The 23,584-nt window shown below is 48.8% G+C and overlaps 1 protein-coding gene across 3 annotated transcripts; it reads left to right on the forward strand.

The window, feature by feature from the left end:
• Positions 1 to 22,869, forward strand: LOC122630258 (protein Wnt-6-like). 3 transcript variants are annotated; one of them, XM_043814580.1, is made up of 5 exons: positions 1 to 62; positions 10,137 to 10,357; positions 20,636 to 20,755; positions 20,989 to 21,188; positions 21,386 to 22,869. In XM_043814580.1, exons 1-5 carry the CDS (start codon positions 16 to 18, stop codon positions 21,845 to 21,847), a joined length of 1,050 nt encoding a protein of 349 aa, XP_043670515.1. In that variant the 5' UTR covers positions 1 to 15; the 3' UTR covers positions 21,848 to 22,869. The 3 variants fall into 3 exon arrangements, with proteins under 3 accessions (XP_043670515.1, XP_043670514.1, XP_043670516.1); XM_043814579.1 differs by lacking the exon at positions 1 to 62 and adding an exon at positions 282 to 906; XM_043814581.1 differs by lacking the exon at positions 1 to 62 and adding an exon at positions 5,214 to 6,857.
• Positions 22,870 to 23,584: the final 715 nt, after the last annotated feature.

A 23,584-nucleotide genomic window follows, 5' to 3' on the forward strand; every position in this document is an offset into this window, starting at 1 on the left:
GAAGAAGTTGGACGGATGGTGGGGGCAGCTCTTCTCTACTCCCCAGAACTCGGTTGGTGGGGGTAAGGCAACACTCAAAGATCGTGGTGACGTAGTTCTGGCAGGAACGCGACGCGTTTTTGTCCCCGCCGGAAGAAAAGACCGTTTTATTACGATCCGTTTTACTACGACTGCCTGCCTCTTCTCGCGCTCTTCGCGGTGGCCGGTGTCTTTGGGAGAGAAAGGGGGAGAGAGAGAGAGAGAGAGACGGAGACAGAGAGGAAGAGAGAGGAAGAGAGAGGAAGAGAGAGAACGAGAGAGAGAGAGAGAGAGAAAGACAGCCCGACGCAGAGGGAGGGTGCGAAGGAAGAGGAACGAGTCCGTCCTCGAGCAGGGTGGGGATACGGGAGGAGAGAGGGGCAAGTGACTTCCACGAGACCGGAAGTCCAACTTCTTCCGGATCGTTCTCCGAATCGCGCGAATCGATCCTTCTCGCGATCCGGAAGATCCGCGTCTTCCGAACGGAGACGGATCGTTTCGTTCGCGGAGATAAACGGAAAGAGAGGGGGATCTCTCGTCATGAAGCTTTCGTCCTTTTCCGTCTCTCTCGACGTAGTCTTTCCGTCCTTTCTACTTCTTTTCGCTGGCGAAGTCGGAGAAAAGAGCATCGAAGCGATTTGCTGATTCCGACTCGAGAGCTTTGGTCGGCGTATGAAGAAAAAAAAGAAGCCAAATAGATTTGGAAAGTTCGTCGAGGAGTGTTCGAGATCGCGTTCGACGGTGAAAGGTGCTCGCTTTTCCTTCGAAGGGAGTTGGTGCGCGCCAAGGAACCAGGAGTTTGAAAAGAGGGCCAGAGGGGACGGAGATGCGCCCCGTTCTCCTGGCGATCTGCCTCCTCCTCGTCACCCCGATTACCGGATCGTTTTGGTAAGTCCTCCCGTTTTCTCTCCCGAGTCGTGATAAAAATCTTCCAAGACAGAGAGAGAGAGAGAGAGAGAGAGAGAGAGAGAGAGAGAGAGAGAGAGGAGCATCGACTCGTGCGTCTGGTTCCCGTCGAGTATCGAAGAGCGGTAACGACGACGTTAAAGTCCCTTAAGAGCGGTCTTTGATAAACGGGTTATCGCGCTTCATTGTCAAACCGTTATCCGAAGGAAAGCGTTCGCGTTGACATCCGTGACGTTCGAAAGGCGAGAGATAAAGAGGCAAAGGTGTAACAGTACCGAGAGTGTCCTTAGCGCCGCGACACGTGACGACCATAAAAAGAAGGGTTCAAACAAACAACGTGCGTTACGAGGTCTCTTGGTATCTGGTAGCGCGTCTACGGTTTACACGGAGCTACGTGTAAAGAAGAGAAAGAAAACAAAAACGATGAGAAAAAAAGAAACGAAAAAAAAGAAGACTGAAAAGGAAACAAAAAAGTAGGGAAACTCTTCTTTTCCTTCCTTTAAGTGGCACTAACCTTGACGACTTAACGACAGACGCACAAGAGCTAGCGCGATGCGACGAGTTTTGACTGGAATCTCGCTCTCGAGACCTTATCTTTCCTCGATCTTGCTTCGCTCCCTCCGTTCTCCCTCCTCCCTCTTACGCGATTTACTTTCTCTCCTTTCTTCGCCACGAATCGTTCTTCTACCTCGACGAATTTTCCCTCGTCGAAAAATTATCGGCCCGTCTATCCCGACGACGTCTATCCCGACGACGTCTATCCCGACTCGGCATCTTCGAAACGAACCCGTGAAAAGGCCTACTCGCGTTTCGATTAATAAAATTCCATCTCCGACGTAATAACGCGAAAAATGTTCGCCTTTGGCAACGGCGCGACGCGCGCCTCTAAATGCTCGAGTTTTCGAGCGTGACATCTGGATTATCAATTACCGACGCATTACGCTCGTGTAAAACGATTAACGGCGCAGTAAATCCTTTCTCGATTATTCACTTGCGCGTATCAACGAGATCTACGACCGTGAGACGATCGAAAGTAGATATTTATTCGTGGTCGTTGGTCGCGGTTCGCTTCCATCGGAACGTCAAAGATTTACGCCTTCGCCAATGAATTATTCATTAAGGTGATTTATCAACATACTTTGGTAGATTACTCGTTCCTTTTCGCTGCGAATTCTTCTTCTTTATTTAGTAAAGGTATGTCATTCGCAAATGGGGCAAATGGGAAAAACATTAAAGAAAGGCGTATCGCGTTCTACGCCGTTCTCGCGTGATGGAAAGAAAGAGAGAGAGAGAGAGAGAGAGAGAGGGGAGAGAAAAAGAGAGTCGTACGTTGGGAAACGGTAAATTACTCGGTAGCTCGGAGTAGGCGCTGTGTACTCCACTTTGGTATGTAAATGTTTACACGACGATAGAACCTTATCGCGTAATTGCCACCCGAGAGAGATTTCAGCATCCGGAGATGAATCGTCATCTTCTGTCTCACGGGCCAGGGCCTCTCTCCCTCTTTCGAAAAGTCGTTCGAACGTTCGTGCTAATTTTTCATTAATATTTTTCGCCGACGCAATGGGAAAGAACTTGCGTCGAGGCTGATTCTCGTAGGGAGAACCGAGGATCGAGATCTTTCGCGTACGTTGGAAGGTACGCGACCTTGAGTAGGTTCGTCGCGCGTCGCGCGTCGCGCTCGTAAAGGGCGAAAGGTGCTTCGGGGGTCTTTAAAGGCCTCTCAAATATTGGTTTACGATTTAAAGGGGATTTCTGCGCTTCGTCGATGTGTTGTACAGCCGCACCTCGTTAGTCGAGCTCGCTTCGCTTACCTGTTTCACTCGTCGCAGTACTCGCCGTCGCAGTCCTCGTCGTCTCCGTCGCCGGTGCGTGTTTGATAAATATATTAGGAGGTCGACCGTTTGTTTTGATAACAGGTATTTAACGGTCGCCCGGGGAATTTTCTTTCGCGTTACGACGCTCGAAGCCTCTCCGAGGCATATTTTCTCGTCTGCGTACGTTCGAAAGGTCCGTCGGAAGATACGTCGAAGCGAAAGCGTTCGTACGATTTCCTCGATCGTATTTGCCTTCCCGAGAGTTTTGTCAATTTTTGCACTCGGCCGCTCGTCGAAAACCGGAGAGAAGGGGCAAGACGTCGAGATCGTAAATCGTAGATCGTCCGTCATCGAGTCGCAAGTAACGTCCTTCTCACGAGAACCGCGGGACGCGAGGGCCCGATTACTCCGATCGGAACCGGATTCTCTTTCGTCGATCGGCATTCTCCGCTTTTTTCGCGACGAATACTACCCCCTTTCTCTCTCTCTCTCTCTCTCTCTCTCTCTCTATCTCGCTCGCTCGCTAGCGCGTTCGAAAGGACAGAGGGACGAAAGCGTAGAAAGACGTTCGGGAACGAAGGATCCCCTCGCGTGGACAAAGACGGCCAAGAGTGGAGGAGTAAAGAGGCAAAGAAGTGAGCGAGGATGGACAATGGTCTCGCTCAAAGCGTCACCCGTAAATCTCGTTGAGCGCGTATAATTTGTAAGTCGGCAGGTTTCTCTTCTCTTTCTTCCTCTCGACTTCGCGGATATTCCTTCTCTCTTTCTCTTTCTTTCTGCCCTTGCCCGTACGTTTCTCTCTTCCTCTCTCTCTCTCGCTGTCTCTCTTTCTCTTTTACTCGCTCGCTTGCTCGGTGGTATCCGGAGAAACGCGAGGACACGGAGGACTGGGAATACACGAGCTTCGTTCCACGTTTCTTCCTTGCCTTCCTTTCAAGTCCTCCTCCTCCGCCTCTCGCTCTCCTTCTCGTCCACTCGCAGCGTTTTTCTTGCCTCGATTTTACGGCGTTTAGCTCTCTTAGACGAGAGAGAACGAGAGAGAGAGAGAGAGAGAGAGAGAGAGAGAGAGAGAGAGAGAGAGAGAGAGAGAGAAGGAGCATAGTCGGTCTACAGGGAGCGATCTTTAAAGTAGCTTCGATTCTTCCCAAACGTTGTTTATAAAGAATTCATTTCAGAGTTCCAGACTCTCTTCTATCTAGACGAGAACAAACTTTCGAGCTCGAATCTCGTAGCTCTCGTCGCGATCTTTCGATCGGCCTCTGGTGTCGTCCCACGAATACTTACTTTCTCTTTCCTTCGAAAGACAAAAGGAGCGAGGAAGAATCGTAATAGCCGAGATTCGGTTGCCGACGAGCGATAAAGCGATAGCGTTCGGTCGAGCTCGCACTCGACAAGTCGGCCAATGAGCCGCGGTGGGCAGTCCGCGACTACGTTCTCGCTGGTTGGACAACTCGATGCTCCCCCTTCTCTCTCTTTCTCTCTCTTTCTCTCTCTTTCTTTTTTTATACCCTCTCACCTGCGCATCGTACTCTTTCTCTCGCGAGTCGGTGCGCGCGCGATCGTAAGGAAAGAACGCGAGCCTTCCTCCTCCTCCTCTTCTTCTTTCTCTTTCTCTTTCTCTTTCTTGGACGATCGATTTTCGTAAGAAAGACTTTTCTCTTCTGGCACGTCCTATTAAATATAGTTCGCGAACCCTCGATCGTTCACGGTCACGTCGTCCACTCCATAAATATATCGTTTTCTCCGCTCTATGTCGAGAGAGAGAGAAAGAGAGAGAGAGAGAGAGAGAGAGAGAGAGAGAAAGAGACGAACTTCGAGATTCTCCTCAAATCCCAATCCTTCACGCTTTCCGCGATAATGAGCGTCGAAGCGTTCCATCTCGTGCCTCCTCTCGTCCGTCTCCTTTCTCCGCGATAGCGAGTATCGCCTACGAGCTCCTTACCTTTCGCGTTCTTTTAACTTTTATTCCTTTTCTCGTGCACTCTAGCACTTGACTTTCTCTGTGCTCTTTCTTTTTTCGACCATTCTTTTCCTCTCGTTCTTTCACGAGCCACCACAATGGCTACGAATGATTTACCGGGAGTTAACCCCCTCGGGGTGACCGATCGGTCACGGTTTTGCCGCGCCAATGGTACGGTACTAATGCGACTTTATGCGAGGCGTGAGTTAGTGCTCGATGCTTTTTTTCAATTTTCTACTTTCGGCCCTTCTTTGCTCTCTCGCTCCGCGAAGAAATCTTCCCTCGTCGGATACTTTGCTTTTCGGACGCTCGATCTTCTTTCCCAACGAGTACTGCTAACAAAATCGGGGAAGCGTACCGCTCCGATCGTTTCCGATCATCGTAGAACGTCCTACTGTTCTGCGCGGGCTCGATAGGACGATCGATTTTTGTGGAATGTTTGGAGCATGAAGGATGAGATAGATAGATAAAGAGAGAGGGAGAGAGAGAGAGAGAGAGAGAGAGAGAGAGAGAGAGAGAGAAGAATTCGAAATTGTTTCGACGGCGCGTGTATCGTACACCTGCTATGTATGGAATTTTAAGAACTCCACCTCTATCGTGGATTATCCTAATTTTATCGGGCTTCTTCCAATTATCGGTTTCATTATCGTTACGTGCCAGGAATAATTGTCCGCCTGGTACGAGGAAACATGCTCGATGAAGAGATTTTCATCCATCCCTCTCTGGTCCCTCTTTTTCATCGGCCGCCGTCGAGTACCTACCGTCGCTCGTGTGCGCTCGAAATAAGCGGAAGGATTTATGGCCGTGCGCTTTGCTGCTCGCTACGCCGGATCGTCGTTTCTCGTAAGAACGACGTTCCGTTCTCCTTAGAGCGTAGAAGCGATTTCGAGTTTTCGCGAGTCGAGTCGGACGAGAAGAAGTACGAGAAGAAGTACGAGAAGAGGAGGAAGAAGAAGAAGAAGAAGAAGAAGAAGAAGAAAAAGGGATTCCTTGAGATTCCGAAAGAAACCAAGGAGCGAGCCGGGCGGGCCTGCCGTGGCCTGACCCTTGCCACCAATTTGTTCGAGACATTCCCGCCTCGCCTCACCCTCCTCTTGTCGCACTCGCGTTTTTACGCCTCTCTCTCTTTCTCTCTCTCTTTCTTCCTTTCTTCCTTTCTTTCTTTCTTTCTTTCTTTCTTTCTTTCTTTCTCTTTCTTTCTTTCTTTCTACCTTCCACTGACATTCCGTGAACGAACAGCCGAGCGTTTTATACGTAACGAATGCTGCACCGCTCGGCATTTTCGATTCTTTCCTCTCGACGAAAAGAGAAAATACGAGAAAGCCGAGCAGAGTCCCGGAGTGAGAGGAAGTCCAAAGTCACAACAGTTCTTGGTTGCTAAATACGTGCGCTTAATCTAAATCATTCTCTTGTTGCTTCCGACGGTGGCGGCGGCGGCGACGACGACGACGACGACGACGACGACGACGACGAAAAAGAAAAAGAAAAAGAAAAAGAACCGAGGGCAGACGAGGAAGATCCATCGTCGTAAAGTGGCAGCGCCAAAACGGAGGTGCCTCGAGTTCTTCCTATTCGTTTACCTTTCGTCATCGTCGGCTACTCGTTATGTCGGTGGGTGGTAAACGTTCGCCGTACGTTTGCCCTTTAATCGGGGAGAAAAAAGCTTTAGGACGAAGGAAAGAAAGGCGGAGGTGAATACTCCGATGCAGCGTCCTTGATCGCAAGGTTCCCGACTTCCGTCGTCGTTTCTTCTTATCCCCGAGAGTCTCGTTCGTTGCGGCGGGAGATATTCGAAGAATTTCGCTGGACCGAACGACTCTTCCCTCTTTCCAGCCGCGGAAGGACGGGGGAGCGAAAGGGCCAGATAGATAGATAGAGAGAAAGAGAGAGAGAGAAAAGTGCACATCCTTTCGGCCGAACCGAAGAGCAGTCGCGGCCCTTGCAACGGATCCTTCTTTTTTTTCTCCTCTCTACTCTCTTCCTCGGGCCGTCCCGGCTGTCCTCTCCTCTCTCGTGTTCATCGAGAGCACACACGCCGAGCTAGCGAGCGAGTAGTAGCAGCAACAGCAGCAGCAGCAGCAGCGGCAGCGGCAGCAGCTACGCTGCTCTCGTCACTGTCTATCCGAGCAGACAGCGTGGAGCTGCCTTCGAGCAAAGTGAGTGCGTCTAATGAGGCAATAAATAAGTCGGCCGCCCTAACCGGCCTCTCCACGCTTTTCGTTCGCGACGACGACGTATCCATCCCCGAGTTCCTTTTCTTGCCTCCACCGTCCACGACGCGAGGACGAGAGCTCGCTCTTATTCTCCTTCTTCTTCTTTTTCTTCTTCTTCTTCTTCTTCTTCTTTTTTTCTCCTCCTCCTCCTCCTCCTCCTTCTCCACCATCACCTACTACCACTCTATATTCTTTTTTTATCTGTTCCTTGACTTCTTCTGTTTCAAACCAAGGAGGAAATTATAACGCGAGAGACGATCGAGTAATATCTCGCTCGATTGTCGTTCGTTTAGATATCGAAGAAGTTTCGAACGAGCGAGCATCGCCGACGTTCTCGGAAGAGCTGCCTTCTGGCGCTGGTTAAAGATACACGAGTGTTCGTCCAAGTCGATAGATAAATTTTGATAGCTTTATCGAGGGAAATGAAAGTCGAATTTCAAGGAAGAGGCAAAATGTTTCGACTCAAGCGAGAAACTTGGAAAACGTTTATCGGTAGGATCTTAAGAGTCTCACGATCGTAAAAGCGAATCGTAAACGGCCTAATCGATTTCATAGGGAGAGTCGCGCACGTTCCGTATGTGCGGAGTAGGCAGCTCGTCCAGACACTTTTCAGTCCCATTAAAGCTTTCCTCGCGTTTATTAATAGTACGCGCGTGGAGAAGCGCTGACATAACCAGGATGGTCGTCAAACGCGACGTGTTTGCGATAACGTCGTCATTTTATTATCCCTCCGTGAAAGGGATGTTGGCCACTACTCGGTTAAAGCGCCAAACCGTTTCTTTGGCGTTTACTCGAATCCCGAATCGCCCGGATCGCAAAGAGCTTTAGGTTGATTACGGGGAAACGGGGAGGAGAAGAGAGGGGGAAGAAGCAGAAAGAGAGAGAGAGACTCCTCTCGTCTCGTTCTTGGCATCGTCTCGCCGCCGTCGAGCACGATACCGCTGGATTCCTATTCCTAGGCAGATTGATGCTCGGCACGAAATAGTCCGCATAGACGATTCTAAGAAAGCGCGAGCGCGAGCAGCCGAGTCGCTAGATCACCGCCGGAAATATCGATGAGTCGAGAAAGATCTCGAGAGTGGAAAATTTTGCTGTTTTCCCGGTCGCGCGAGTGCTATTCGACGTTCTTGCGCTTATGGTTATGGTCGTTGCTCGCTATAGGAATCCTCCTCCCAAATGACGATGTCACTCGGCCCCTTCTCTCACGTCGCATTTACGCGACTCGGCTCGACTCGGCTCGACTCTGCTCGGCGTTCCTTCTTCTTCTTCTTCTTCTTCTTCTTCTTCTTCGTCTTCTTCTTCGTCTTCTTCTTCGTCTTCGTCTTCGTCTTCGTCTTCGTCTTCGTCTCCTTCTTCCTCTACCGGTACGTACTCGTAGGACTCTCGATATCTCGGGAGCGACCTCGAGACGAGCCGTGCCGCAACGCGAACACGAGCGAGCAACCGTCCTTAACGGAATTATTGCCATTAAGGTCGTTGCATTCCCGAGAGTCCGTCGTGTACGCGACCCGGCATCCTACCGACGCAGAACTAATGATCTTAATTAACGTTTCGTAACGAAGGTCGACTTCGAGAACGTCTCTTCTCTCTATCTTCTCTTTTCCAAAGAGGAGCATTATTTCTCTTCTTCTTCTTTTTTCTTTTCTCTCTCCTTTTTTTCTCTCTTTTTTTTTCTTTCTCTTATCCTCCTTTCCACCTCGCAATCTTTCTCTCTTTTTCGAGTTTCACTTTAAATACTCTCCTATTTTTCGTACAAGCCCAGATTCGAGTCGTTACGTTGCCTGTCGCCGGTAAGTACCTGTAATCGCTCCTGCTAATTTTTAATCGTCGTAATGCCGTCGTCTTGTTCGTCTTCGACTCGATTCGAGTGTCCACTCGATCGTCCACCCTGGTAATCGTCGTCCGGCATTCGTTGCTTTTTCCTCGTCCTCTCTCTTCGCGATTCGCTCGCGCGTTTGCTTTGGCTCTCGCGATCGTTAACGGTGTCGACGAGGAACAGTCAAGGGTCTTCGTCGTTCGAGATCGGAAAGAATTCTCCGGAGACGGAGAAGAAATTACGAGCGATAGGAATGCTCGTTTACCGGCGAGACTTTCGCGTTTTCTCCGGGAAGATCGAAATTATACGCGCGATCCTTCAACGATCGTGTCGTCTCGAAGAATCTTCCTTCTTGCTTCGCTTTTTTTGCCAGCGCGAGTCGTTCGCGTCTTTAGGAACGAAACGAGAAAGCATCGCGGTACCCACGGTCATCGCCGGACATTAATTACTTTTCTACTTTTTCGAGTACTTTTCGATCTAAGAAGCATCGACTCCCATCGGCAAGAACCTCGAAATCTTGCGTCTACGCCCAGCCCTTGACGAATTCTTTGAATTTTCCAAGAGAGAGAGAGAGAGAGAGAGAGAGAGAGAGAGAGAGAGAGAGAGAGAGAGAGAGAGTAGCACGAGAAGATTTCGAAGCTTAATCTCGTGCGCGAAACTCTATCTTTTTCTTCATTGGGCACGAAAGATATGGCCAGGCTAAATAACCGGCAACTTAGCGAATGTCACGTCGAGGGATTTGTGGCTTCCGTAAATTATTCCGACTCTCGGCATCTTTGCTCTCTCTCTCTCTCTCTCTCTCTCTCTCTCTCTCTCTGCTCGTCTCTTTCCCTCCCGAACAAATAGCGCAAACTCTCTCCGCGTCTTTCATCGTTCGCAGCTCCTCTCGAAAATATATATCGTTCATCTCTCGTTCTCTCCACTTCATCTTCCTTACTCCTCGCGCGGAATGCATTTATAATTTCGATCGCGATTTGTCAATGTAATCGCGACTATGCGCAAACATCGTGTTCGTTCCTACGAATTCAGTCGCGGACAGCGTGGAAAATAATTGTTCGAGGAAAATCACTCTTCGCCGAGGACTCTCTTCCGCGTTACCACGAGTTCTCGAATTTTTGTTTTCCTATTAATAAGAAGGAGATGAAAAATCCTTGCTCTTACCATCGATCCTTATCGACGAACGTTGCGAAGAGATTTAAGAGTAAACAATCGGGACGGTCACGTCGTTTTTCAATCGAGCCGATGTTTACTTTCAAAGTCCGTGACCGTCGTATCGCGGGTTACCAAACTATAAACAAACGATGCTCATTCTTCCTACGTAATAGCGACGGCGCGTATCTTCTCGGAACGATTCGTCGTCGATCGATGGAATAACTCGTCGAAAATAATTTCTTTCTTACTTTCAGGACGGTAGGAAGTCAGATGGTGATGGATCCGATGCTCGTTTGCAAGAAAACGAGAAGATTGAAAGGAAAGCTCGCCGACATTTGCCGAAAGGAGCCGTCCTTGTTGAAGGAGATCGCAAAAGGCGTTCAAGTCGGTACGAGAGAATGTCAACACCAGTTTAGAAATCGCAGATGGAATTGTACGACGATACGGCGATCCCTGAGGAAAATTCTTTTACGCGGTAAGGCGATAAAGAAATGGTTATTACGGTTAAGTATTTTGGATACTAATTCGAAAGGACGATACGAGATTAATTTGTAAGCAATAGCGGCACGTTCGTCGATCAAACTCGAGGATAAGAGAGGTGCTTTGGGAGGTGTGTGCCGTAGTAGAAGCGGCATTTAATCGTAACGAATCGGCTTGGAGAAGGGCGAGTGTATAATCGACATCCGGTTCGGGCAATGTCGAAGAGGAGAAGCGCCCTGTAATCTGCCGGCAGTGTGTGTGCATTGTCGTGCGCGCCCACCTTTTTCGCTCCTGAAAGCGGTTGGGCCCCCAAAGGGTCTCCGAAGGGCCACCGAGGAACCCTTTCTACCGCGGACCCACGACCTTGCGCCCCTCGTCACTCGCGATTATGTCCGTTTAAGTTTCGACACGGTCTCCGCTCGATAGAAAGTTTTTTTCCTCTTCTTCTTTTCTTTTCTTTTCTTTTCTTTTTTCCCATCTTTTTGTTTACTTTACGACCTTACGCTTTTATTGCTTCTGCTTCCTTCGAACGTAGAATACAGTCGTAATTACTCGATCTCGATAGCTAGCGAGAAGACGTAATAATGTTATGACGGGGAACGATATCGGATATAAAGTAAGCGTTATTCGTTCGAGCGAAGGTAACATTTAAGAAGAAAGATAAATACGCAACGTCTATCAGAGAGAGAGAGAGAGAGAGAGAGAGAGAGAGAGAGAGAGAGAGAGAGAGAGAGAGAAAAGACGTCGATAAGCTCGACAGATACTCTTCATGGTACGACTGTCTCGAGGAGCCGTCTCTCTCTCTCTCTCTCTCTCTCTCTCTCTCTCTCTCTCTCTCTCTCTCTCTCTGTCTCTCCGCTTCTGCTCGCTCGCTCGTTCGGTTAACCGTCGAACGTATTAATTCCGGGTGATCTGGCGGAACAACTAAATCGAAGACAGCGTGTCCGATAGGCCGTGCCGCTCTCCTAGGTACCCGCTATCAAGATCGGTGCCTTTTTGGTAGCCTGACAGATTGACACTGTCCGTCGGATATTAGTGGCAATATGTTCCCTTAATTAAAGGCCCTGACTGCCAACGACGATCGAGAAGGCCGCCGTTCGCCGTTCGCCGTTCGCCGTTCGCCGTTCGAGTCGAGCTCCCCCCTCTCCTTCTCTCTTCGCTTCACCGGACAACGGTCGCGTCCCGACTTATAGATCGAGCCTCGACGATCTCTATCGATCTCTATCGATATATCTTGAATTGGAGAGACTCGAGAGTATAGAGGAACGAGAGGAGAGCTTCTCTACCCATTATCATCATTATTATTTAGGACGCGCCTCCCGTTCTATCGGTATTGGTGCGGCCATGTGCGAGCGCGTGGAATTCACGTTGCCGGACGATCGATGATCGAATTAAGAGCGACTATCCCCGGCCCGTGGATCGGCATTCGAGCGACGATGACGAGGGGTCCCGATTGAGATGTATCCGGACAAGTACATACCCCTCCTTCCCCACGACGATCTTACGTTTTCATATTTATTATTTTTATTTATTTCATCTCCCCTACGCGCGCACGTGTACGTGTGTGTGTGTGTGTTTATATATATATTTGTATACATACGCAGGTGCGCACGTGTGCGTGGTTTAGGTTTCTATATACGTATATATCTCCGAATAAGGATCAGAGCAAAGATCTTCTCCTAGGTTCTAAACCTGTTCGCGCATTATTATGCGAGCCGTGTACGTAGGTAATATGGAACGATTCGAATTAATTTAGCCTCGCTTAAGCCTCGATCGCGCGTGGAAATTTCTAGTTGTCGGCTTCGAGTTAAACGTAATTTAAATTATACAAGTAACGATCTGCCGAGCAAGCGGTTACGAGGCGAACTACGTTAATTGGATAATAGGAGGATGGGAAGTAAGATCGTGACTCGATGTTATTATTGTTGTTCTACTAAAGTCGATGTTAGAAAAGTGTGTAAGCTTTGCTAAATCGAAAAAGAGGAATAAACGATATTATTAATCGAACAGGCGCGAGTAAGCGAGCAGATTCACCGCCACCGCCGCGATCGCCGGCTTCGATCGTTGGCTTCGGATCGCCGCCGTATCGGATTATCGTCCATTGCGCACAAGGATCTCGATGTAAGGCAAATTTTAATTCGAATCGAAGGAACGAACTCGAAGCACCGACCGACGAGACGACCGGAGAAGCTAATTTGCGTTTTACCCTCCGCTTACGACCTTGCCTCACCCCATAAAGACGCACGCCACGCCGTAAAGACGACAAAGTCCGATTATATGCTTCATTGGAAAATCGTAAAGTTCTTCGTGACGGGTCTCGGCTCCTCCGGTGAACCTATATCGTGCTCTCGAAATAATTTGCAACTTTCCCTCTAATGTGTATATTAGCCTTCCATTTACGAGCGCTTAAACCTAAAGCCGCATAAATTATTTTAGTTTCGAATCTTTTTATACCACACGCGTGCTATCTCTCAAGCGTCGCTCTCGTCGTAAAAGTTTGGACTTGAAAGAAAGAGCGGCGACGGTACGTGACTAAAAATCTGCTACGTATAGGGTACGTATGAGTACGAATCTTTCGACTTTACGAAAATCGTTCGAAGCGTTAACGCTTGTCGCGTCGGACCGATAATCGTCTACCAGTCCATAGTAGCGGATATAGAAACCACAAAAAGGAGACAAGGCGAGGACAGCTCACCGTAGGAATCTCGAGACGAAAAAAGAAATATATATATATATATATATATATATATATATATATATGTATACGTATATCTATGTAGGTCCCTTTCGAGTCGTCCGGTGGTAGGTAGTCTCTCTCGAACGCTATTCACGGAACAAATGGTGTCTCGCCACTGGAGCTAACCGTTAGTCCGCTCGAGACACGTCGGAAAAGAGACATAAACGTTTATCCTTTTCTCCATCCGCTCCTCTCTCGAACGGCCCTTAAAAGCACATAAATTTTATCCTCGCACTCTTTTCGACCTTCGTACCTAACCTTTCTCATTACGACGAATACCTACTCGATAACGTACGTCGTACGTAGCTACTTATTTAGGATACCTGTGTTATACAAACGTATCTATAGTCTCTGGATCGATACAAGCGCGCGATATCTTTCAAATATTTGACTATCAGAATCCAAAGGATAGCCATCCAACGTATCTTCGATCTTAAATTGGTGCTTTAAGCTTCGAGCCGAAAGGCTTGAGACGATTAAGCGTATCGACGAATTAATTACTCGCGTTGGCAGGTAGAAGAAGGAGCTGCGTCGAAGGAGAAAGATATCCGGACGGAGGGTGTCCTTTTCCCATAGCCCAAAATTCGGGCTATATATTAAAGCTCGATGTCGCGTTATCTATCCGTTTGGAGAGAGAGAGCATTCCTAACGGGTGGATCGTAGAAAAAGCAGCGAAGGAGAAGCACCCGCTAGCGGCGGCGCCTATCTTAATTCCCGATTGACGTTTATTTATCTGGCGACGTTTAATTTTTATGGGCGCGATCTGGCCCGATAGGTCAGAGTCTCTCAGGTAGCTCCTGCTGTGTGGTCCGGACGAAGACGGTACTGGAAACTGGTATAACATTCGTGGACGAGCAGCACCTCTTAATTGAGGGGTGCCGCGTGTCGCGATAAGACGAACACGGGCGTCAAAAACTCGGTGGAAAGGACTACCAAGAGAAAGGAAAGGAGGAAGGAATTTATCGTTGCTGTCGTCACGCTCTTCGTCTCTCTCTCTCTCTCTCTCTCTCTCTCTCTCTCTCTCTCTCTCTCTCTCTCTCATGCTCTTTGTCTCTTCGTATTTCAATGGAACGGACCGATACCGAGTACCTTTCAAAAATTCTCTCACCCTCTACTAAAACTTAAAGTTTTGTTGGGCTCGTAAAATCCAGCGCGTATCGACGATTTCCTGGTCGAAGACGATAATCGAGATCTCAGTTTTATAAAAGAGAAGAAAAAGAGAATCGAGAGATGAAAGTTCAACGATAATTAGCCTCTCTTCTTCCGTTTACGTAGATAACCGAATGAGGATTCGCTCGAGCCAGGAATCTTCCATCTTTTTTCTTAAAAGTTTCTCAACTCTAACGAGGATGCTCACCTTGGCGCATCGATATAATCGAGCTCTGCTCCTTCCGACCGTTCACTTTCGAAAGATACATACCTACATGCGACTTCTCTCGAGAGAAGAATCTCCGCGCGCAAAATTGCGACGCGATGCGTTTTAATCGAGTAGGTTACGATGAAATAATACGAGGAAAATCGCCAAACTGAAAGTATTAAAAAAACGAGAGACCGTAGGGGAATATTTCGCTCGCGGGAATAAAGAGAACGGTTTAGAGGTCGGTTTGTTTCGATGGCGGTGGTCCGGTCGGCGATATACGCCCGCACCTAACCGTCGAGGAGGACGATCGCCCAGAAGAAGCGTGTTTATCGGTAATAGGACCGGTAAGCGGGAGCGCTGAACTAAATGGAATCGCCATTAAATCGAGGCTAATTATTTGGCAGTAGGCTCGTCGGCACGGGTGGTTCGTAAACACGTAGCTCCGAATATCTCACGGGTCTCCCCCCCCCCCCCAGTATCGTCGCTAAAAATCTTCCAGTAAATTCGATAACATACGATACACGACCACTCCTTTCTTCTCTTCTTTCTTCTCTTCGTTCTCGCCGAAAAATTTTCGTTCCCGAGGAATTTGCTTCGGAAGGACGATATAACGTATCGAGCGAGACGGCTCGTCGATTTCCACGTTTTGCTCTTCCATCCGGTAGAGAATGCGGAGGACGATAATGAAAGGCTAAGGCGGATTTAGCGCCACGGCGCTAACCGTTTTGTCGCCTTAGCGATACTCGGTGCTAACTAATACGCTACGTACGCGTACACTTCCTTTCCTTTCTCTTTTCTTCTCTCTCTCTCTCTCTCTCTCTCTCTCTCTCTCTCTCTTTCGCTGTCCTTTTTTATTTCTTTCTTTCTTTCTTTCTCTGCATCTTTGGAGAACAGTCTTTTTTACGGCTCGGATTCAAGAGTAGAAAAACTAACGGTACGCTACGAGAGGATCGAAAGACCATGCATCATTTTCTTACAAGCAATTTTGTACGGTACTGATTTTATGACCGAACGGGAAACGAAAAGGAAACTCAACGATAATCATCGGTTCATCATCGTCGTTCATGGTCCTTCTTTTGTCACGTCCAACTGCTAAGGTAGCCAATGGTATTCCCATAAATGAGTCACGAGTTTGGGATATTTCTGTTTTTCGAAAGAGCTTAGTTCCGTTCAAACTCGCTCGGTCAAGGTACCAGCTGTTGATAATATTTTGCTCAAACTCTTGGTCATATTGGCCAACAATGGAGGTCCCACGGCTACTCGAGCTATCTCACAGGTAACACGTTTCGAGTTAGAGATACCCGTTATATTTTCCTTTCTCTTTTCGTTCCTTTATAAATATAAATCTAATTCGAACTATTTCGAATATAACTCGCGAAATTCTGTAAAACGAGAGGACGGCCGAGCACCGAGGAGACTTTGGTGTACTTTTAAAAAGGACTGTAGACAAAACGAGGAGTTGACGGTGGCTCGCACAAAGAATTGACAGCGGCAAACAGTTTAGTGTCCCGTACGTTTATTGTATCTCGACTACCGTGCGTTTAACTGGCATGGCTAGGTGGGCGCGCGAGGGAGAAGAAGGGAAAGGAGGAGGCACGAAAGACGAAGGACCGGGACAGATCTGTTAGCCCGTTAGACTCGGAGGACTCTTCGCCGTTGACGTTTGAATGCTCTTTCTTCGAGGAGGAAAGGAGAGCGAAGGAGAGGGAACGAAATTCCCTCCGTTCTTTCTTTGGTCCACCAGCACGGTCCTCGAATATCTTCCTTCGCCTCCGTCTTTTAATATTTATCGGATTTAACGTAGAACGGAAGAAAGTCGTGGATTTTAAGAGAGATTGGGATTTTCTAGAGCAAACTCGCCTATTAGGATTTTATAGAACAAAGTAGAAGATCAGACCGAGTTTGTTCGCATTGAGAAGCGTCCATTGAAAGCGGAGAGTTCCATTGAAATCGACGGACGTCTCGGTGACGCCGAGGAGGATCTATTACGCAGGAATCGGCGCATCGCGCGCGATAAATCGACGTGCTCGAGCAAACAAATCACCGCGGGAGAGGGATCGATACGATCGCCGAGGGCCGATCGGGCTCCCTCTGCCTCTTCTCTCTCTCTCTCTCTCTCTCTCTCCTTCCTCGCCTCCGCGAGGTTCTCCGGACGACGCGCGACATAATTCCTAGGCTGGCCGTGCACGAGGATTCCCGATCGCAAATTGCGGCCGCCTTACATAATACGTTCGATCGATTAATCGGCTCGTGATTTACGGGGGATTTCTTCGTGCGCAGGCGCGCCCGCATACGTAGTCGATCGGATTCCATAAATCAGGAGATCCCAATGGACCAAGAAGATATTATCCTCTGACGATCACGACGACGACGACGTCGACGACGACGACGATATTTCGAGATAAAACCTTGGATATTTTACATTTCATTTCTTTTTTTTTTTTCCTTTCTTTTGCCGAAGAGCTCGCGAATTAGCGCTCGGCAAACGGATCGCTTTGTTTCGAGAGCGCGTTCCCTTCTCTCTTTCTCTTGGATGGAACGCGCATTCCTCGTTCCTTCTCCTTTAGCCTCTCGTTCGAAGAGGTAACGCATCGATAAAGGATGCACCGCGGATATTTATGCATATGTCAGCGCGTGCTTATTGCGATACACAGAGCGCCGAGGTAATCGCCGTGGATAACATCCAAGTTAGCGGCGAGTAGTCGCGAGTCGTCGCTATAATTTCTTTTCCGCCATAAATGGCGAGCGCGATCGCCGAGAAGATCGGCCGGCTAGCTACAAGGACGACCAAACCTTCTGACGTCTCTCGCTCGAAAGAACGATCGTAGATTTTCTTAGGGAACCTCGATAAAATGTATCCTTCTCTCTCTGTCCCTCTCTGTCCCTCTCTTTACTTCTCCGCCTTCTGTTTCTACCACTTTTTTCTTCTTCTTCTTCTGCTTCTTCTTCTTCTCCTCCTTCTTTCCCTTCTTTTTGTCCGACGCAAAAACGACAAACACAGAATACGGTATTGCAAAGGATTTAGAAATACGTGTCTATTCCTACGTTCGCTCAAGCTTTGTATGTATGTACCTGATATATTTTAACGTTATCAAACTGGGTTTGTTTTTCGAGTTCGATCTATCGCTCGGGGTTCACGAGCTTGTTCTTTCGCGTTTAGCGACTTAGAATGCTTGATTTTATAAAAAAAAAAAAAAGAGAGAGAGAGAGAAGACTCGCAATTAAACACGGCGTAACTCTCGCTCGGAGGATAATGCCCCGGAATGTTGATAATTGGCCGAGCCGTCGGAACGAGTCGGGGAAAGGAGGAAGAAGAAGGGGCCGAAGATAGGGATGCAGGAGGAACAGAGAGAATCCGCACCTGGCAGAGAGAAAGAGAGAGAAAGGCGATGCAAGATCATCGGCTCGCGATCCCTAGTGTCTAATTGATTCGAAGTGATTTATATTACCCGCTGCTCCTCTACACCTCGAGCATTCTCCGGGCTGGCTCTTTCCTTCTTCTTTTCTGCTCGAACCGTTCGCAAGGAAGCGCAAGGAAGAGTAGGATCCAGAGGAACAACGAAAGGAACGAGACGGACGTGCGTGTCGTGCGATCGACCGGACGGAAAAATCTCGATGGAACGAAACGACTTTCTTACGTCCTCGTGTATGGAACTCGCGCTCTTCCTTCGAGATGTTATGATAATTCAGGCATGTTCCTTCGGAATGGATGCTTCCTCTCTGATCATCGGCTTTTAGCTTTTCGACGATCGTAGGATAGGCCGAAAGGTGCACGAAGCGTTAATTCTTGTAAATTCCACCATCGAACTTTTTCTTTTCGTTGATTCGTCGACTTGCGAGTTTATCGGGATGGGGAGAAGAGAGAGAGGGAGATAGATAGATAGATAGAAAGAGAGAGAGACGAAGGAAAGAAGGGAAAAATCGAGAGAAGAATTTCGTAAACGATCGAGAAATCGTGCAAACGGGAGGTCGCAAGGAGGGAGAACGGTTGCTTCCGTCATGTTAAAAGGCCGACGTGCTCGGGGATCGAGGTAGTCGAAGGAGTCGAGAGTGGAAGGTGGAGGAGGAGGAGGAGGAGGAGAAAGAGAAAGAGAAAGAGAAAGAGGAGGAAGGAGCGAGCGGGCCTTTCGCTCTCGAACCTCGATATCAGATCGCTCGTATAAAACTATCGTATCGTTTAAATACGCACTGAAAGGTGAGGCGATGCATCAGAAGATACGCGGGCGGTGGCAGCTTCCTTCGGCCTACGTCTTCGCTCCGTTCGTCCGTCGGTCCGTCCACCCGTCCGTCCGTCCGTCCGTCCGTCCGTCCGTCCGCTCGTCCGTCGATCCGCGCCGAAGATACCCGCCTGGAATCCATGGGAACCACGGAGAATCAGGCTTAACGCGTACGACTCTCCTTCTCGTTCCCTCTCTCTCTCTCTTTTCGTTCCCTCTGTTGGTCCGTTTCTCTTTCTCTCTCTCTCTCTCTCTCTCTCTCTCTCTCGCACGAGGACGGACACACACACGATCGAGATAGAGCTCGCGCGCGCGTACGCCAGCGCGATATCTCTTCGGAGTCGAGCTTGCGGCCGATCATCCGCTCGTCACTTGGACCGAGCTTCTGGACACACCTACGCGCGGAGCAATCCCCGTCGAGATCGTTATCGACGTTCCCTCGATCCACGCCGCGAGATTTTGCTCCTCGCTCTTGCGTGAGAATCCTCGAGTAATGGCCGTGCGAGACGAGATCGATGAAAAGGGCAAGGGTATAGAGTTCTTTGCTGCGTGCCTTTTTACCACCGAGCGAGTCGGGAAAGAAAGAAGTGAGATAGAAAAGGGATCGACGCGGATCCGTAAAAAGGTTGAAAAAAGGAGTGGGCGTCGCGGAGATTCGCAAAAGCCCGGATGCTTATTGCTGTTATTCCTATAGGTAGAGAGAGAGAGAGAGAGAGAGAGAGGGGGAGAGACAATGGGCAAGAAAAGGTTGGGAAGAGGACGCGTTCCAACGAACGCCCACCGGTGGAGGCAAATGCGATCTGGCCCATTTAAAAAGGGGTGCAACTACTAGGAGCGCTCGCATTGTTCGCTTAATGATGGAGTGGAGACGTGACAGGTGAAACGGAATAGGATATTTCGTTAGCGGAGAACGCACGCTCGTTCGTTCGTTCGTTCGTTCGTTCGTTCGTTCGTTCGTTCGTTCGCGTGGGAGCCGAGCGACTATCGCTCCCGAGACCTTCTTCGACATTGAACCTACCTCCGGCGAGCCGTCTGCCACCCGCGTCACGGAACCATCTGAGAAATCGGCAACTCGATATCCGAATTCCCTGCGCACTCTGCCGGAAAGCTTCGAGGACGAAGCGCCTCCGATTCGGTCAGCCTTTACCGATTTACCGCCGTAATTAGTCCTATCGCGCGCGCGCGGAGGAACCGTCCACGGATACTTCGGGAGAGTATCCAGACATTCCGAGAATCGTTGCCGATTCGCCCGTTTCCTTCTTCCCATTCGTTTCGTCCCTTCTCCTTCCAAGGAAATCCTAATTGGCCGAATATTCGTTAAAGGATTAGAAAATTCGCCCTGACGAGTAGCGTCGAGAGATACGTACGCGTACCTACGCACGTAGCTATCCACGTAGAAGGAAGAATTATCGTTTCTCTCGATCTACGACTCCGTTCGTCCGGCATATTTCAAAGTTGGAAAGCGAGCTAATTAATCGATTCACCCCGCGAGACCGAGCGAGGGAGCAAACGCGAGCGGGGTAGCGATCTTTTCGTATGTGCTTCTCGAAGAACGACGCGTAATCCGATTTGTTTCTTGGCCGATCCGAGATTCCGCGACCTTTTCTTCCTTCAACCTGTTTCTTCCGCTTGCAAGGAGCTCTCTTCTTGCTTCTCGAGCCCCCGTCCTCTTTTACTTTTATCTCACGGCATTCTCTTCGATCCCTCCTTGAGTATTCGCGCAGCCTTCTGACCGTTTTTTAAAGCTTCTTCGTCGCACGCACGCACGCATGCACGCACGCACGCACGCACGCACGCACGCACGCACGCACGCACGCAGAGACACGCACGCAGAGACACGCACGCATGCAGGGACACGCGTCTCTTCTTTCCGCTTCGATCAGTGATTTACGTCGAGGATTTCGCTCCCTTAACAAGAGTCCATTAATTGATTCTGGATTCCCCCCTCGATGCTTTCAGATACCAGGGAGACTGGCTTCGTGAACGCCATCACCGCCGCTGGAGTTACTTATGCGGTTACCAGGGCCTGTACCATGGGTGACCTTGTGGAATGTTCATGCGATAAGATGACGACGAAGGGTAAAAGCTTGTCCCACAGATAAAATTCCCTCCTCCTCTCCCTATACCCCGGTAAGGCGATTTATATTTCCTCGCGGGCTAGCGCGCCCTCGCCGATTCGATGCTTGCGCCTTCCCTCATTAGAGTTCTCTTCTGGGCTCGATCGAAACGTATCTTTCCTCGATTATCTCTCCTCGAATTTGTAGGTACGGCTAGTTTATCGAGATCGCAGCTCGAGCTCTAACTCGTTTCAGGCAATCGGCTGGGCAAACTCGCGCTGACGGCGGACGTAAAGAAGAATCTTCTTACCGAGGGCGAGTGGGAATGGGGCGGATGCGGCGACAACGTCAATTTTGGTTTTCGAAAGTCGAAGGATTTCATGGACGCGCCGTATAGGAAACGTAGCGACATCAAGACGCTGGTGAAGCTTCACAACAATGCCGCGGGACGTTTGGTAAGTGGACGGGGATGGGTTCGGGGGACGAACGTTGGACGTTGGACGTTGGACGTTGGACGATGGACGGTGGACGATGGACGCTGGGGACGGGACGCTGGGGACCGGACGTTGGGACCGGACGTTCGACGGGACGTTCGACGGCACGTTTGACGGCACGTTTGACGGCACGTTTGACGAGGCGTTTGACGGCGCAGGCGGTGAGGAATTTCATGACGATCGAGTGCAAGTGCCACGGGCTGTCGGGCTCGTGCAGCGTGCGCACCTGCTGGCGAAAGATGCCGTCCTTTCGCGAGGTCGGCGATCGTCTGAAGGAGTCGTTCGACGGGGCGGCGAAGGTGATACCGAGCAACGACGGGCACAGCTTCATCACCGAGGGTCCGACCATCAAGCCACCCGGTAGATTCGATCTGATTTATAGCGAGGACTCGCCGGATTTCTGCAAGCCGAATCGGAAGACGGGATCTCTCGGTACTGTCGGCCGGCGATGCAACTCCTCCAGTCCCGGCGTCGAAGGTTGCGAGCTCCTCTGTTGCGGCAGGGGCTACGACACGAGGATAGTCAAGGAGAAGGTCAATTGTCAGTGCAGGTTCAGATATTGCTGCGAGGTCACTTGCGAGACCTGTCTCGTAAAGACCACCGTCAACACCTGCCGTTGACCCGTCTCGTAACGTTTACTCTCTTATTTTGCAAACCCGAGAACGTGCGCACCCCTATATTTATACGCTCGATATTAATGTAAATGATATTAAAACAAGCGCGTTGCGAGCGACGCGTTGACTCGCGCTTCGCCTCGCGTACCGATCGATTAACGTCCCGTTTATATCCAAGCGTCTTGTGATTTATACCTTATCTTAGTACATACCATTTAAGTATAGAAAAGTATTCAAGTACCGATGCCTATTCGATAAAACGTTAACGAGATGTAAATAGTAGCAAGGTTCTCACGGTCTCCTTAAGGATTAATTCTAAGTATAATCGACGTTTCCCCTTGGTACCGTTGCGATTATTTTTAACAACAACGTCTTGCGATTAGTTTTATTATCGACGTAGACGGGAAGGTAACGTTTATTCTTCTTAGCTTACCATTAGCGTTAATGAAAGAGGTCGTTAATTTTTTCACTTAAAGCTTTCCGCGTATCTCCAGCGTTTCTTTTCCATAGGTATGCTTGCTTACTCGACGTACGCGCGTACGAGTTGCCACGTAGGATATACCTATATATTGTTTTTTTTTCCTTCTTCTTTCTTTCTTTCTTCTTTTTCTCCTTTAAGTATATTATCACCTTGAGTTTAATATCTTGCTGAAATAATATAAGGACACTTACCTGTTTCAACCTTAATCAGTCGATTTACCTTTCTCCTTCTCGATCGGCGAGCGAAATAGATGGAGTCAATTTCTTTATCGCTCTTATCTCTTTTACTCTTGTACATAAGACTGATACAGTTCATGCATAACAGATTACGTTCACGCGCTTACGTAGTCGCAAATGTGACTCGTCGGCTATCGGCCATTACATGCGATACAAGCGATAGGTAACTCTTTTTCTTTCTTTCTCTTTCTTTTTTATTCCTTTTTTTTCTCTTGTCTTTTTTCCCGTTTTCTTTCAACCGGTGTACCGCGTTTCAACGCGATTGGACGAAGCGTGGATTAAATATATACGGACGTATGGTTCGACTTTGATTTCGAATTTTAGACTTTATCCCGTTACCAACGACACGATTCATTCCATTATCCATTCTCGAAAGTAAAGGTAAGTAAAATATTCAATTTCTAACGACGACTGAGATACCTAATTAAATAACAATTTGCCTCTCGGATTTATTTTCCAGAAAAAAAAAGTGCTAATAGATTCGAAGAATAAATTAATAAAACCGCACCGAATCGGAACGTAACAGAGCCCGTACGTTTTTCGTCGACGTGTAGAACACGGGCTTTTAGGTGTAATTTAATTTTACGTACGAAGAGGAGTCGCGAAGGGGCAATAAAGAATTTCTGTCTAACATCTCCTATAAAATAGTTTTACTCGGAGCGAAGGAGAAGAGTCGAGGGGAAGAGCGAGCGCGAGAACGAGAAAGAGAAGCAGGGGGAAGTTGGAATTTGGCGTAGCCATAAAGTCACGAGATATTCGAAACTCTCGTCGTATCGCAGCGTGCGTACTCTTGCAACCTTTCGAAGATAGCGGAAGCTGTAAAATGGCCAAAGGGATGATCTTTACAATCTGTTTACTTTTTCTTCGTCTTCTTTTTGGAACGTTTGGACGATCCGATTAACGGACGTTTATTAGGCGCGAAAATTAGCGAGATTAAAAGCCGAACGCCGCGCCCGCTTTAGAAGCACCTCCGCTATTTATCTTGGTGCAGACGTTGCTCCATGGGAGGATGTATCGGAGAAATAC

This window comes from Vespula pensylvanica, chromosome 6, assembly GCF_014466175.1.
Source record: "Vespula pensylvanica isolate Volc-1 chromosome 6, ASM1446617v1, whole genome shotgun sequence".
NCBI lineage: Eukaryota > Metazoa > Arthropoda > Insecta > Hymenoptera > Vespidae > Vespula > Vespula pensylvanica.

Coding starts and splice junctions, on each gene's coding strand:
- LOC122630258 (XM_043814579.1), top strand. CDS start 845: ATGCGCCCCGTTCTCCTGGCGATCTGCCTCCTCCTCGTCACCCCGATT. Junction 20,756..20,988: donor CGATAAGATGACGACGAAGG/GTAAAAGCTTGT, acceptor AACTCGTTTCAG/GCAATCGGCTGGGCAAACTC. Junction 21,189..21,385: donor ACAATGCCGCGGGACGTTTG/GTAAGTGGACGG, acceptor TTGACGGCGCAG/GCGGTGAGGAATTTCATGAC.